Source organism: Protomyctophum bolini (genome assembly GCF_963924005.1).
Source record: "Protomyctophum bolini genome assembly, chromosome: 14".
NCBI classification, from domain to species: Eukaryota; Metazoa; Chordata; class Actinopteri; order Myctophiformes; family Myctophidae; genus Protomyctophum; species Protomyctophum bolini.
The window spans coordinates 14,682,020-14,699,167 of record NC_137875.1 but is presented as its reverse complement, the minus strand read 5'-3'; the positions used below and the strand labels follow the sequence as shown (position 1 = coordinate 14,699,167).

Genomic DNA, 17,148 nt, shown 5'->3' with positions numbered 1-17,148 from the left:
GTAATTTTTTAACACAGACCAGGATTTCCTCCGACGTGGAAAGCCTGGTGACGTGAGGTTAATTAGTGAGTCCTACCCTGACTTGAATGTTGTAGATCTCTCTCTTCAGGTTGATGGGATGAGTCAACAGAGTGATGAGGCCAGTGCTTTGATTGATACTGAAAACGCCGTCATGGCCTACAGCCAAGACAACAGAGCAATCAATAACATTCATGTTTCATTCTTGTGATATCATCAAACATATCAGACCACCTACATTTCAAATTGTGCATTTATATAGCGCTTTTAACTAGGGATGTCCCGATACACCTTTTTTGCTTCCGATCACGATACCTCAATTTCTGTGTTAGCCGATACCGAATACTGAATACCGATACCAGTGTCGTGATTTCATGTGGTGTTTATAGCTATCTAGCTATATATCTCGTGCTGTGTTTATAGCAGACTCCTCAAATGTGCACTTGCAGTTTGGGCAACTCCAAAGCAAACTCCACATGTCCCAACATTTTATTTACCTGCCATAGTGTCCCCCTTACCCCTGTGTCGGATCGTACTTTCACCCTTTCACACACAGATGGTAAATGGTAACGCCGCTTTACAGACATTGTGCATTACATTCACCCATTTATACACAGATTCATACACCGATGGCATAGGAAACCATGCAAGGCACCAACCTGCACATCGGGAGCAATTAGGGGTTCAGAGGCTTGCTCAAGGACACTTCGACACTGACTCTGGGGGAGCCTGGGATAGAACTGCGGAACTGGGAACCTTGTAGTTGTGACTAGAAGCAGGTATTCAACATATCCCCATGCACAGAGATAAAAAATGTATGACAGCTATGTAGAGCATATCAAACGCAGAGGCCTGGATTCCATCCCCAAAGTCAACACTGATCCTCATACCAAACATCCATGAGAAAATAGATAAAATATTATAGTCACGGTATTGTTAACGTTATTTGGCACAAAACAGCAAACATAATATCCTGTAACTGTCAAAAAGACTTGATGCTGCAGTGAGAAAACTCAGTAGTGTGAAAGCCTTGAAGGAAGAAAGAGAGGACATGCTTACCGCTGTCAAATGAATAACTGATTGGATTTGGACTCCCAACATCTCCATCTTTGGCAAAAACCATGTATATTTCAGATCCCTGGAAAGAAAGAAAGAGTTGTAGTTAGAAGTTGTACCGGTATGTCAGTTACAGAGAAAACCAACTATTCCTGAATATGATCTTTTCATGAAATTTGTATATGTAATGGAATGCATGAAAGGGTATTGTTGTTGTACTCACTGGCACCGAGACTTCGTAAACGTAGCCAAAGTACGGTGTCCCGATGAAAGAAGGGGGCGTGTCCTGTTCATCGATCACATTGATGGTCAAGGTAGCCGTGGACGACAGAATCTGTACCTTGCCATTAAAACTGCCACCGCCATCCTGTTGGAAACAATAGTGCATTTAGAACTTTGACCTGATGTTTAGTTTCTAACCTTTATTTGGATAGTGTTTTTGTGTGTTTGGATAGTGATGATTGATTTAAATCTTTATTAACAGTTTGTCGAATATGCACAGGAAAGCACAGTTCAATACAAGGTCTGCTAAGAGGATAAAAAAACTAAAACAAAGCACTACTAATGGCTTGTTTCCATTGGGGTCCTTCATATTCAATTCATCAGAACATAATGACCTACAAATATACAGTACTATGCAAAACAAAAACCGGTTAGAAATCAAGAGAAAAAATAAGAACAGTAAAGGGGGGACAGTTTTTCGTTGCAGCCGCCCACCCATAAGTGCTCTTTGAGAGCAGTTGTGTGACATGGAGTGATGTATAATTATGAAGGTGGGACTTTGTTTAGAAGAATTATTTGTGCCACATAAATGTGTGAAGAAATGCATTTCCTGTCCTGGTATGAGTATTGAAAGAAAATTAAACATAACATACTAGGTGATAACAAGGTAATATATTGGTTAAATTCGTTAGATTGGTTAAAATATGGTTGAATATTTAACCCTGAAATGTCATGTACTGTATGGGGGGAAAAATGTTTTGTTTTGTTTAGTTGAATATGGTCATTCATTTTCTGTTGCCAAGGTTTGCTCATAGGGGGGGCTGTGGGGAAAAGGAATGTTAGCAAGGAAGTGAGGTAGGCTACCATGAACAGCTATAAAAGTACAGGAAGTGAGGCAACCTGGGGTTCCATTTTAGTTATCAAATGTTTGATGGTGGTTTGTCAAAGAGACTCTTTTAAGGCCAATACTAAACCAGAATCAGGAATTGATAAACCACAATGGAAAACTTTGAGATCTGAAGAAGAAAAGTTTAGTCAAGGAACATTTCTGAGGATTTAATTAGCTTTTGCTTTTGGACTAAGGGGAACTAACCTGCTGTGGCCTCCTGACTTGAAGATTGGGGGCGATTGAGGACTTTTGAGTTTGAGGTAGGTTGTCTGTCTATATATGGTCTCTATATGACGTGATGTGATACAATCATACAACCATTACCTTGGCGATCACAGTGACAAAGTGTGTCTTGGATTTCTCGTAGTCCAGCATCTTCCCGGGTTTGATGCGAAGGACGCCGCTGTGTCTGTCCATGGCGAACACGCCGGACTGCGAACTCTGGGAGAACAGAGGCCAAACAAAACAAGGCATTTCAAAAGCAGTGGTGGGAAAAGTATGCACATTTGTTTTAAGTACAAAAGTAGTGGCACTGTGGCATCAAAATGGTCTTAAGGTACCAAAGGAAAAGTAGGCCTACTCACAATATTTGCCTCTGAGATGTAGTGGAGTAGAAGTAAAAGTATTGTACAAATACCTCAAAGTAAATGTACTTAGTTACTTTCCACCACTGTTTAAAAGCTCAAAACACAGATGAACACAACAGGGGTCAGAGGGTAAAAAAAAAGAAAAGGGGGGGGGAAAAAAGCCTGTCCTTGTCACTCACGTGAGCCATAATGAAAAGTGGTCAGATGGTCGTACATTTCGACAAAACATGCACTCAAGAGCCAGATGAATTATAGGCCACATCCTGTATACAGTATATATACTGTAAGTCCCATATAGGCCATAACCCTCTCTGTTGTTTGGAATGCAAAGAGCCCATATGTACAGTATGCCCAAGGACAGTGCGGGCAGGTGAAAGCCGTCGCAGGCCAGATGTGGCGTGCATCACAGTCACTCTCCATCCCAGCTGTTATTTGGTCCTAATAGCCCAAAGTGCAAAACTACGGCTCCCTGTCACCCTCGCCAAAGCGGCACGCTAAGCCTCTCAATACATCAACACAAATGTAATTGTGAGTTTAATCCCCCGGGTGCCTCATGTCGATTATACATGCAAATGCCGCACACACATGGGCTAAATTGATGCTTGTCTCATTATCATTACCTTTGTTGTTGTTTTGTTTGTTTTTTTAAATTTGTTTTTATCTTGCCCAGTGAAATTAGGGCTTACCAAATGCGCTCTTTACAGGTCTTTTATCAAGACGTGTTTAAGTGGTACTGAGTTCACAGCGCAACAAAAGCTAATTCATCATGTAATGACAAGGGACAATTTCACAATACAATTATTGTGAGCTTTTCTCTTTCATTTTTAGCATGATAAGTGATAATACGGTAACAATAATTATGGTCCCGTCCCAGTGGTGTAAAGTAACTAAGTACATTTAACTAAGTACACTACTGTAATTTTGAGGTATTTGTACTATTATTACTAGTATTTCCAAACATACATTACCCACATCAGCCCTACTGTACATTTCGCCCCTTTTGAAAATAGCGGATCTACAAGCTAACAATACGCCGTGATGCGACACATTGTGAGCTTGTAGATCGGCTATTTTCAAAATATTTTGAAACGGGACAATCTGCATAGTGAGTACTTTCTACTTTTGGTACTTTAAGTACATTTTGATGCCAACACTTTTGTACTTTCACTCAATTGCATTTGGAATTCCGGACAAAACGTGTAACGGCGTTGTTCTACATTGCAGTATTGATACTTTTTTTTCCCACCACTGCCCATCCCTATAGTCACAATACCTGGAGGAAGTACGTGACAGAGCCTCCAGAGCCGGTGTCTCTGTCGATGGCCTCCACCTTACAAAGGCTGCTGCCAGGTGCCGCCGTCTGGAATGAGCAACGGAAGAAATCATCTGGGTGAGAACGGCAAGCGCAAACTCACTATACTATAGTGTTGATATCGTAGACTTAAACTATGGCGAAAGATGTTCGCTGACTACCTTTTTTTCACTGACAAACAAAATAAGAACTAAGCTATAATGACTAAAACTAAGTCTATATTGACAATTTTGTCAGCAAATAAAAACTAGACTAAAACATGTCATTAAAGCTATGACGAAAGACATTCGACTGTATACCTTATTTCACTGACAAATTAAATAGTCTTACAGTAGGTTACTGTATGGAATAACTTACTTCAAGGACGTCAACGATTGCAGGCATGTTTTGGAACTCGGGTCTTTCATCGTTTGCATCCATTACAAACACTGTGACTCTTTCCACAACCTGGAAAGAGGAATACATATTACAAACATGATGATACTCATAGGGCTGTCCCCGACTAAGGATTGGTATAGTCAACTATTATTGGCCATATGTTAAAAATGCAATAGAGAATCTCTATTTGGGCTGTGTCTGATTTATTATATCCTATTTATTATTATTTTTCAAAAGTTGAGTTCTGTATAATCCCATGCTGTACCTTGCTTTTCCCATCTGTGATGCTGACAAGAACTTCAATAGAATCCTCTTTCTGAAGTGATGATGACAAAAGAGATTACAAAAACAGACAACCTAAACATAGTTGACTCGATTCTGCAGGACCAAATAGAGCATCTCTTGTTCATTATTTGTATATTTTCTATTGAATCGCTTTGCTGACAATGCAATAAGAACATCAGTACCACACTTTTAAATAAACAATATATTATGAAACTACAAATTCCAAATACACCTAAATTGTCTAAGCTCAAATGAAAAGCCAAACATATTTTGGTTCCATTTGCAGACCAGTTGGTTCCTAACTATCAATAACTTAGATCCCTGCAGGGGTCCCTGGACCCCACTTCCAGCACATCCAGTATACAGGATTGGTGATCACCCACATATCTTAGATCAGTGGTTCTGGTTCCCAAACCTTTTAGCTCAAGACCCAAAAGAGAAATTAGATGTTTGCCCGGGAACCAAACTAGTGAAAATAGAAGATCTACAGCTCATAACGCGTTGCTTCGCACAGTAGCTTGTAGATGGCTATTCTCCCTACTTCTTAAACATTCGTTTTGTAATTTATGGAATTTCTTTAGAATTGTCTTTGATTTCTTAATGAAATCACAAAAAAACATAATTTAATTTTGTTTTTAATTAATGAAACATTAAGTTTTTTTTAAATGTTTTTGAAATAAAAATAATTCAAAACAAAATGTAGGAAATAAAATATTAAAGGAACCAATACGTTTGTGCCCGCGACCCACAAACGGGTCTCGAGTCTCGACCCATTGTTTGGGAAACTATCTTCTGTTGCCTATAGGTGATAATTAGAAATTAGTGGTAATAATTACCTCTCTATCCAGCTTGTCCACCAAGGTAATGTTTCCAGATTCAGGGTCAACTCTGAAGTATTCTTTGGCCCCTGGTTCAAGGGCCACACCGTACCTCACCTCCTCTCCTTCAGGGTCTGTTCCATTGAGAGTATAGATGTGTGTGCCTAATGGAGGAAAATAGCATTATTATTATCATCATTCACGTTATTCAAACCTTGCAGAAATGTACCACTTGAATCACGTGTGGAAATGCACTTTAATATTTAATAATAATACATTTTACGTATGAGTAAAGGGTCTGAGTTTTGTTTCCACACGCTACAACTCAAGTTTCAGATATGGTTCTCAGAAGTCAGAATCCAAATTGTGGCTACTAACCACGAGTCCTGGCTGGGAACCCAGAACGGCATGAGAACGTGTACTTTAAAAGTTTTTCTAAAATGGCTCCTAGATCTATTACAAGCTCACAACACACCTCAGCAACACATACGGTACCGTTGTATACAGTAGATCCGTCGGCTATTTTCACTGAATGAGTTTTCTTTTCATTACGTACCTTCCCCTTCAGGGGTTGTTCTGGTAATAATGTAAACAAAACAAGGCCCATTATTTATTTGGCATTTGAGCCAGGAACCACAATTTGATGACATTTAGCCTCTCAGACTCAAAATTTAATAATATTTTGTTATTGTTGGATACGATTTTGTCCACAATTCCATGCTGTATTGATGTTACTATACCATTAGGAGAGACAACACTCACAACAGGCAAACTTCTACATTCTCTAATTGTGTGGATTCTTGTAAATTAAGTAATGCAGAAGTTTAACAATAATTTTAGAGTTAGAGTTAGGGTCCATGCAGTTAGCTACCAACTTTCCATCATTTACCATGGGGACCACCTGGAACCACAAGGACCACTAGAAGGTTTTCAGGTGGGAAAAGATCCACAACATAAACAGATGGTGGCCTTTTAACCCTGTCTGACGGACAGCTGCACCTCACCTGCACTGACAGCCTCACACCACACATTGTCAGTTGTGACCTCCAGACCAACATGCTAATGTGCATCTGGAAGCGCACCATACAGGACCTAGCCTACCACCTGCCAGTCTAGACAATTTTACATCCTGTGTGTGCTCAATAACAAAAAATACAAACATAATGAGTAAAAAGGGGAAGGCCTTTAATAAGTCGATTAACTATTGTTAAAGCCCCCCCAAAAGAGCTGGCTGAATACCAGCTGGACTTATTACAACCACCAATTAGTTGAGTTGTTTTTTTCTGTTCTGTTGTCTTGTAAGTTGGAAATTGTATTAAAGTGTGTATTGATATTTGCACTCAAAGTCCTTCAATGGGAATAAACTCTAGACAATTATTCTGTTGATACAGGTATTGATACAAATATAATATCAATAGAAACGTCAGTCAATCAATAAGGTTGTTGATTGGTTGGTTCTCACCGACAGGCGTGTCCTCAGACAGGCTGAACAGCGCTAGGTTCCCGTGGTGGCTGTAGGGTCCATTGTCAAAGAAATAGGGGGCAAAGTCTGCCTGTACTGTGGACAGACGCAACAAAGCTAAGTTAGTATCATTGGTGTAAAAGGTTTTACTTAAATACTGCAATGTATGTATGTGTACTCTGTTACAAGTAGAAGTCCCGTATTAAAAATGTACTCGACTACAAGTACGAAAGTATTGGCATAAAAAAATACTTAAAGTAGCCTACTAAAAGTACTCTTATTGTAGAATGACCCATTTCACAAGTTCGAAATGTGTAATAATTTTTTTTTGGAAAATTGTCAAGCTCAGAGCTTGTAGATCTGGAATATTCAAATGGCCGAAATGTATAGGGCTGACATGTATGTTTTCTATTTCTATCAAAATCACAATTAAAGTAGAAGTAGAAGTAAAAGTATTGGAAATTAGAAATACTGTACTCAAGTACAAATACCTCAACAGATTTTACTTAAGTAGCCTACAGTACTTAATTAAATGTATGTATACGTAGTTACTTAACAAGTATTACATCTTAATGCCCATGCATCACAACATGACATTATCTTATCTGATATGAAATTGCACATTCCAATTGCATTTGAACCTTTCATAGTGGCTATACACAAAGCTGGCTATTGCACTTATAACACCCGTGCTTCCCAGATCAGGATTACAAATTGGGTTACGTCACAGTCCAAAAATATCTACTCTATACATAGGTCAGAGATCTATATTCAATGGTAGAAATCAGGATGACATTTCCTCTTTAAAATAATACATCATTATAATCGTCCTTATACCATTGTATACTGTATGCCTTTGCTATGACGTAATTAGCCTACATAAAATGCTGAAGGCCCATTAAATTAATATATGAAATGAAAGCCATTGGGAATTTCAAGCGAGGCATAAACTCACATGTGACTGTGGGATATGGGAAGCATTGCAGAGCGGAGGACATGCATGACGGACGAAAGGAAGCAAGGAAAGACAAAAACTAAAAGTCATAAAACATCAAATGTTATACAATCGTAGTAATGCTCTTTGATATTTAAGTGCACGGCACTCTCTCAATCCCATCACAGCAACGATAGCCATTATAAGAATTTTAAGAGGTGATGACCACTTACCAAAGCAGACGTGCACTAGAATGAAAAGCAATGAATAATGTAATTTCTTGACATTCTTCATCCTAAAGAACGTTGGTCATGGAATGAATTAATGAATGGCACCATGAAGACTCTAGGGCTCCACCGCGGAGTGGAGACTCGTCACCGCTCATGAGGTTCACCTTCTGGTGGAGAGAAAACAAGGAACGGCTGCTTGAGGCAGATGCTTAGAGAAGCTAATCCAATATGACACCTCTTAGCTGTGGAAGGAGACTCACTTATCAGTCCAACTGCATGGGAGCTCCTTCCACCAATCCACAGGAGCTGGCTGTATAGTGTGGTGCACTGATTAATCAAATGAATCTACCGGTATTATTATAGAAATAATTGGATAAGATTGATAACTCATTTTATTATAGTCGAAAACTAAGGTCTAAGCATGCATTGTGAGCTTTTTAGCACCACATAATTGTGCGACAAACACAGTTGATGGCAGTTGATGGCAACTTAATATTGTAATGTCATGACAAGTTACCACCAGATGCAGATTTGTGTGTGTGTGTATGTGTGTGTGTGTAAAGGTTGCAGACTGCTGCGTCTTTCTTGGGATTTTTCAGTGTCATTTCACCCTTTAAAAAATAAAGAGAAAATAGAAAAGAAAATGTATTCCATTTTCTGAAAAGTAACAGTTTTGGAGTGAGTGTGTGTGTGTGTGTGTGTGTGTGTGTGTGTGTGTGTGTGTGTGTGTGTGTGTGTGTGTGTGTGTGTGTGTGTGTGTGTGTGTGTGTGTGTGTGTGTGTGTGTGTGTGTGTGTGTGTGTGTGTGTGTGTGTGTGTGTGTGTGTGTGTGTGTGTGTGTGTGTGTGTGTGGGGTCATCTGAACAATAAACTGAACTCACGCATACAGTATTATGCAAAAAAAAAGTTAATCTGCACAAGACAACACTTTGAAGCTCTACAATGTCGCGTGCAAGAGGATTTACACACATAACATTGTTTTTCATATTCAAAACAAAATCTAATTCATAATCCCAGTGGTATTAGTCAAACGTATATACGAATGACCTCCATGAGCAAGTAAAGATTCAAGAGCTGCCCGCAGCAAAGAATAAAAAGTATAATATTTGTAGACAGTTTTTATATTTATTTAGCAATTAGACTCCCTACTCAGAGCCACGAGGGCTAAAGTACAGTGGTGGAAAGGTACTCAAATGTTGTACTTAAATAAAGCCCACTAATGCTGATGTTTAACAATTATTTGAGAGCGTAAAATGAAACCAAATGGACGCAGAAGGGTGCATTTGGTTTCATGTTACACTCTCAAGACTTAAAGATTCTTCTTCTTTTCGTGTCTTTGAAGCATGTGGTTACAGTTTCCCATTTCTTTACACAGTCTTTTGCATTATTGTTGAACTCTGCGAGATCTTTGAAGCTGCACGGTTTGGGTAGGGAAGACAAGGCAGTGCTGCATCGTATGGTCCTCTTCTCCATGCACATTCACAGATGGTTGGGCCGATTTGTAGCCCCATCTGGCCATAGCAGCTTTTGATCGCCCCGTTCCTGTTCTCAGGCGGGTGAGTCTTTCACCGGACCCATGGTGCTTCTGAGCCAGAAGGGAGGTCTTCAGAGGGGGGGATTCCCATGTCACTAGGAGGGGGGTCATTCTCAAGTTGTCCATAGCTGAAGTCTGGTTTCTTCCCGAGATGTTGTAAGGGGCTGGTCATGGCCGAGGAAGCTTCTCCTTGACTTCAGACATAGGGCCGGGGGTTCCTGTCCATGAAGGAGGTGGCGTTCTTTGCTGGTAGCTTTTGTCATCTCTACTCGGCTGGTGGCTTCCCGTCTCACATCTGCAGGGGCAATGCCAGCGAGGAGATGTAGGTTGTTCACGTTGGTAGGCTTCAAGCAACCAGTTATCAAGCGGCAGGTGTTGTTCAACGTTCGACTTAAAGATATATAAGTCCAATGGTTCTCAAAGTGGGGTCATTGGGCAGGTTCCAGCTAGGGGGGTCCCCAGCAAAATGTGTTAATAGCATCAAAATCAGTTTAACCACTATACTTTATGGAGCTCATAGCTGAAGTTCAGGAGCAGGACCACACCTCCAACGCAGCTACCTCCACCTCCTATCAAGCCACCTCCAATCGGCGTCATCTCCTGTAAAGCCCATCCAACCCATGCACGGTTCTCCCTCTGTCCTCACTTCCGTCATCCCCCCACCCTAATTATCCTATACTCCCTCTCTAACCTCTCCTTTCTACATGTCCCTAAGGGGCGTTCGTCGTGCCTGGGAGCTACGGTGGATCCCCGAAGCCTCCCCACCTCAGCTTAAATGACACAATGACCAGCAGGATGGCCAGATGACCCGTCGTGGCTCATCTTCGTTCTGTTCATTATTCGTTTCCTTCATCGTTTCATGCATTCTTCTTTTCATTAATAATACAATCTGTTGTTAAACGTCCTCATTTGGTGGTGTTGTCCTTGATAGTGAAACACCTATATAAATTACATATAGGCTATTTGAAGATGGCCGATCTACAAGCTCACAATAATGTGTTGAGATATGGGACTCGTTGTTCAGCTTGTAAATCAGCTATAGTTTCAAAACATCCCAGAGCGCCCATGGGGGTCGATCCAGCTATTTGGAATATAGGCCTGAAACAAATCGGGGACTCAGATGGTGTGTGTGTGTGTGTGTGTGTGTGTGTGTGTGTGTGTGTGTGTGTGTGTGTGTGTGTGTGTGTGTGTGTGTGTGTGTGTGTGTGTGTGTGTGTGTGTGTGTGTGTGTGTGTGTGTGTGTGTGTGTGTGTGTGTGTGTGTGTGTGTGTGTGTGTGTGTGTGTGTGTGTGTGTGTGTGTGTGTGTGTGTGTGTGTGTGTGTGTGTGTGTGTGTGTGTGTGTGTGTGTGTGTGTGTGTGTGTGTGTGAGGGGTCAAGGCAGTGGTGGTTTCACGTTTAATTCTTGTGCAGATGGCAGCAGGCCTCCAGATTAACCCACTGTGCTGTAATCCCTGCTCATCTTGTAATGCACAGGGCCTGTTTGTGCATGAGGAGACACACGCACGCGCACACACACATCGACATGCACTGTGCACGGCCACGGTGCATCCCTTGGTGCACAGTGTTGTTGATTTTGACAGCAACATTTTTATTTATTTAGTAGTCATAATATTTAGTCATCTGAAAACTTTCAGTTTTGGTCTATAGTTTTAAATCTACAGTTGTACAGATTGTGTCGTCAAATATTTTTGTTTTTTTGCGCACGCGGTTGCATGCTGAAAATAGCCGATCTATTCAAGCTCTACAAGTTGTGAGCTATTTTCAGAGCCCAACCAAACAAAAAATGATTTATCTTTTAGTTCTATATCTCTTCTCCACTAGTCCCTCCCTATAACATTTTAGTCTAGTTTTGATCTGTTAAATATCTGTCAATATTGGAATTGTCAATTTATTTAGTTTTCGTCTGTGAAAAAAGGTAGTCGAATAACTTTTTTTGTCGTTTTAGTCGACGAAATCAACACTGGCATGTACTGTACAGTGGTGTGCGGTCACATGCACAGCCACAGGTAGCCTACTGTCTGCCACGTGCATGCCCATGGTGCACGGCCACAGATATCTATCTGGATATGTGAAAAAGCAATGTTACGGTTTATATGAAAACAGCGAACACATTCAGAGAATGTTTAAAATGAAAACTTAAACTTAAAAACATTTGTTGAAAATAGTCGATCTACAAGCTCACAACAATGCAGCACATTGTGAGCTTGTGGATGGGCAACTGTCAGCGAAGAGATTTGGTTGTGAGGGGGTAAAAAGGAGGGGCTCTTGTGTGAAAGAAAATAGGAGTATATACGCACGGTAGTATAGAGCCTGTAACAGATGCACTCGAGCTCCTAAATTCAATGTTAGTGGGCTTTGCCAGCTAGGGGTTGGGCTTGGATTTTATTTGTATACCTGGTCCACCCCTAAAGCAGAAAGATCCACACACCAAATGATAGATCCCATTAAAGGGATCTTTCATTTGCATGTCCTGGGCTATATTTGGTGTTTCTTTGTCACTTAGTCACTTAGGATCCAGCACCCATCCAGCGCCTTATTTTTATCATTTCACCCCAAAAGTAGGTCACTTTTTAATCTCACCATTTACTGTACAAGTTGTAAAAAAAATAGTATTTTTATTTCATGAGCCATCGGAGTAGAGATGCTATTGGCCAGAGTAATGAATGAAGACCAGTTATTGTTCTAAAAGTGGGGCTCCATGGACTCCCAAGGAGTCTTTCAAGGGGTGGTCCAGCGAAATTGTTTAATGTAGCATTAAAATCACTTTAACCACTTTAACCCAATATACATCGGCTATAAAAAACAAAGATTTGGGATATTTTCAAATAACAGTTAGTCCGGCAGTGGAAAAACTGTCCAAAACTGTTACTTTGCAGAAAATGGAATACATTTTCTTTTCTATTTTCTCTTTATTTATTAAAGGGTGAAATGACACTGAAAAATCCCAAGAAAACGCAGCAGTCTGCAACCTTTACTCCTCCTATCATAGTGCACTGTAAATAAACATGATTGTATAGTGAAGGACATTAATTTATGATAGAAAAACATAAGATTTTGAAATATGGAAATGCAATAAGGTTTCTGCAGGAAGGATATGCAAAACAGTTATGAAATATCTCTGCATGAGAGATGCATGAGGCAGATATGGCACAAACTGTCCAAACCAACCGCCAGTGGTGGAAATGAACTAAGTACATTTACTTACGTAAGTACAGTACTTAAGTACAATTTTGAGGTATTTGTACTTTACTTGAGTATTTTCGATTTCCAGTCATTTTACTTCTACTTCACTACATCTCAGAAGAAAAAATATTTAAAAAACATTACTCCACTATACATTTATAATTATGAAAACTTTAGTTACTAGTTGTACTTTGTAGATTTGGATTATTATTACAAAACATGCATTAACCACTTCAGCCCTATACACATTTAGGCAATTTGAAAATAGCCGATCTGCAAGCTGTGAGCTTGATGAAATGATACATTTGAAAACTTGAAATGAGACATTCTGCATAATGACCGAGTCCCCAATCTAGCCAATCTACATCGACACGTTGTTAGCTTGTAGATCGGCTATTTGTACTATTTTAAAATGTTTTAAAATAGTAAAAAATGGCAAATAAGTTTAGTGATAAGGGGTAAGGAGTGGCGCAAGATATAGGGCTAAATCTATTGGCACTGTCATCTCTGCTCACAATCTACCTTACCACTGCTATGCCGATGACACACAACTGTTTTTATCCTCCCCCCCGGCCCCGCCCTCTGCTCAGGTGGAAGAGCGCATCACTGCATGCCTGGCTGACATCTCACAGTGGATGTCTTCTAACCACATCAAGCTGAACCAAGACAAGACTGAGCTTCTCTTCTTCCCAGCTAAGTCCTGCCCCATGCAGGAGCTAATTATTTCCATATAGACAATGCCTTGGTGACTTCGGTTCCAACAACAGCCACGAACCATTGGTGTTGTCCTGGACAGTGGACAGTCAGCTCTCGTTCAAACACACACACACACACACACACACACACACACACACACACACACACACACACACACACACACATTGCAGCGGTCACTCCATCCTGTAGGTTCACACTATAGCATTCAAAGGATTATTAGACCCTTTCTTGCACCCAGGAGTCAGCCCTGCAGCTCCTTATCCAGTCATCAGTAAAAAAAAAAATGTGGTTATTGTAACTCTTACCTTACTGTCCTCCCGGCATGTGTATTTATTACTTAAGCCTCTCCAATTGATTCAGAATGCCACAGCACACTTGGTCTTCAACCAGCCAAAATTCCAGTGTTGGGAACGTTCACCTTCTACATGACATTGTATTGTACTTGCTTTGGCAATGCAAACGTTTGTTTTCTCATGCCAACAAAGCTCCATTGAATTGAATTTAACTAGTTCTGTTCACAAATTTAAAATGGAACTAGTTCCGTTAAAAAATATATTTCAATTTGTATTATCGTGAGAACGATTGCTTCCATTATCGCATTGCAACTTATCAGGAATAGAAAGCCTGACGTTTCTATTAGCTTAATTGGATTCCCCATCGACGATGTCACTTTTGGACGGGTTTCTGAACTGCTCACAGCCCAGTGGTGGAAAGTAACTAAGTACTTTTACTTAAGCACTGTACTTAATTTTGAGGTATTTGTACTTTTACTCCACTACAATTATTTGAACACTTTAGTTACTAGTTAGGAGATTTTAATTTTGATTAGAAAACATACATTAACCACTTCAAGTCTTCAACCCTATACATTTTGGCCATTTGAAAATAGCCGATCTACAAGCTCACAATGCGTCGCATTGCAACGCATTGTGAGCTTGCAGATCTGCTATTTTCAATAGATTTTGTACACATTTTGAACTTCACACATTCTGCACTTTTACTTTTAATACTTTAGGTACATGTTGATGCCAATACTTTTGTACTTTTACTCAAGTACATTTTCAATTCCGTACTTTTACTTGTTTAGTATAGTTCTAAATTGCAGTATTGGTGCTTTTGCTTACGTAATTAAAACAATTGAGTACTTTTTCCACCGCTGCCACAGCCCTCCCATGAGACACAGACCGAGTAGAACAAAAATAATGGTGGCATTTTATGACGGGACCAATTATATGAAGGTAGGCTCAAAGCTGGTGAAGTTGTCCTTCTAAGTAAAACATTTGAGCACGTTTCCCACCACTGCATGCCTATACAGGAGTGACCATGGCAACAGTGCATGGCAATGGGCATAGCCTCCAATCACTGGATCATGTCGTCATGTGATGATTGAAACCCTGCGTGGTACTGGAATGACAACCACATGAAAGAACAGTCTTCTTTGAAGGGAAGAGAAACAACTCCTGAAACCGAAGCCTGTTTTAATTTAAATTATAGTGGTTCTAAAACATGGACCCCCCCCCCATCTGAAACTGCATGTAAAAATTATGTTTTTGTACAGTCAATTTGGTTAATCCATTTATACACTCTCCCTTAAGTCCCCTAACCCCTTCGATGAACCCTGAGGGTCTTTTTTTCTGGAGACTCATACTTCCCCCCCTTTTTCACTTTTTAACTTTTAACTTTACATGAATCAAAGATGTATTTATAATCATGACATTAGATTATTTACAAATTATGCAGCATATAAATCTTTTAGCATTTTAAATTACAATTGGCTTCATATATCTGCCTGAGTGCCTGTTGACTTAAAATGGCAAATAGTGATTGGACATTTAAGATTTTAAGATCATGTGAATCATTTATGACTGAATGACTTAAAGTGTACATGAAATGCAGTACAATCCTGCAGTGGTTGGACAAAGCACTTATAAAGGCCTATATTGTGTACTATAGTAGTAGTACTACTACTACGGTAAATGTAGGCTACACCACTCGGAGAGCAGAGCCCTCCATCTACAGAAGCTCATTACATTTTCAATTCAATTCAAGTGAGCTTTGTTGGCATGAGCTACAGTACACTGCACTGTAATGTGGTAAACTGCTGCCCCCAAGTGGTATACATTAGTAGTGGCTGACTTAAATAATCAAGGTAGCTTGCTTGTTCGGTGACAGGGGTCAGCTCCCCCATGTCTCTCCAGCTCTTTTAATAAAACAAATCAATACATTTTCAGGTGGGTTGCCAATTTGCCCCACCGACTTCTAATTCGACACACGCGTTCCACACCCCCAGTGCCTGGTATCGAGTCGGTCGGACCCACGGTTCTCCACAACCACCACAAAATGTTCTGCTTAGGCTCTGCCAGTGGGCCTAATCAGCCTAAATCCCCTCACCAGCCTCTACCTCAGCCAATTGATTGGCATGGCAACCCCACACCTGACAATTGATTACTTAACCAGTCCACTTTTCACAGTCAGTCAGTTTGCCCTCTTCAGACACAGGCAGACAGGCAGATGAAACAGAGATCTCCATGTGGGACACAGACAGACAGTTAAAACGGGTGCTATGACAAGTTGACAACTGGTATTATTAGGTTCCAAAGTTGCATCGTTCCCAAGTAGGCCGGTGGCCGACAGGCACGTACAGGTCTAGTCATTTTTTATTTCACTCATTCATTACCATGTATCTTGCATGAATTCCCTCTCCTGATTGGATAAAGTTGGTGTCCCACTCCCAACTAAAATGTGTTTACTAATGAGTTGGACTGGAGATACTTTAAAACACTCAACCTATAGCAATGATTATCAGAACATATGCTATTTAACACCTTATTAACTGAAGTATTGCACATTTATGTTCCACAAATGTGTTTAAATGTATTGGTACTGTACATAAACTCATAATTGGTTTAATTGATTTATTTATGTTTCACTAGGTGTTCAGACAACATACAACTGCGTAGAATGATATAGCATAGATGCCACATAAGAATATAAAAATAGGCCTAATATTTATAAAACTAATTTGGTAAGATTCAATCATTCAAGTAGTCATTTTCACATACCGGTAATTAATAGTCATATGTGGGGCATACACTAAAGTGACTGTGTGGTTAGGGTACAGTACATTAAGTTAGAATGTAGTATAAAAATCACACCTGTGTGAAGTGAGGGGCGCTCTTATCATCGTACATCATCATACATCATCTCATTCCGGTGTTTGTGTTACGCAATGTTTGTGTTTACACAAACACTCAAAATTGTCCATTCATTGTCAATGGCATTTCATGTTTGTGTAGGACAAAGTTTAATTGTGTTGGCACATACACCAAAAGCTGGACATCGCCCCTCAAAAATGAGATGTACAGGAGTTTATGAACAGTTACAGTACAGTACACTACAATGCGCAGTATAGCCCATAATAATTTAAATGTCCATCACTATGTTGCTCAGACTATGGCAGTGCTTCTCAAAGTGAGCACTTTGAGAAGCACTTTGAGGCTTGTTTCCTCATATTCAACATGGA

At 40.1% G+C, this 17,148-nt stretch overlaps 1 protein-coding gene across 1 annotated transcript in view; it reads right to left on the bottom strand.

Annotated features, from left to right (window-relative positions):
- cdhr1a (cadherin-related family member 1a) overlaps window positions 1-17,148 on the bottom strand; it is a gene marked incomplete at both ends in the record, with an annotated part of 344,833 nt that overhangs the window by 15,865 nt on the left and 311,820 nt on the right. Inside the window, 9 exons of the mRNA XM_080782869.1 lie at window positions 77-177; window positions 1,078-1,156; window positions 1,298-1,441; window positions 2,510-2,626; window positions 4,046-4,132; window positions 4,442-4,531; window positions 4,728-4,778; window positions 5,584-5,729; window positions 7,028-7,123. Of these exons, the coding sequence (XP_080638995.1) occupies window positions 77-177; window positions 1,078-1,156; window positions 1,298-1,441; window positions 2,510-2,626; window positions 4,046-4,132; window positions 4,442-4,531; window positions 4,728-4,778; window positions 5,584-5,729; window positions 7,028-7,123 (911 nt within the window). The remainder of the gene's footprint in view (window positions 1-76; window positions 178-1,077; window positions 1,157-1,297; window positions 1,442-2,509; window positions 2,627-4,045; window positions 4,133-4,441; window positions 4,532-4,727; window positions 4,779-5,583; window positions 5,730-7,027; window positions 7,124-17,148) is intronic.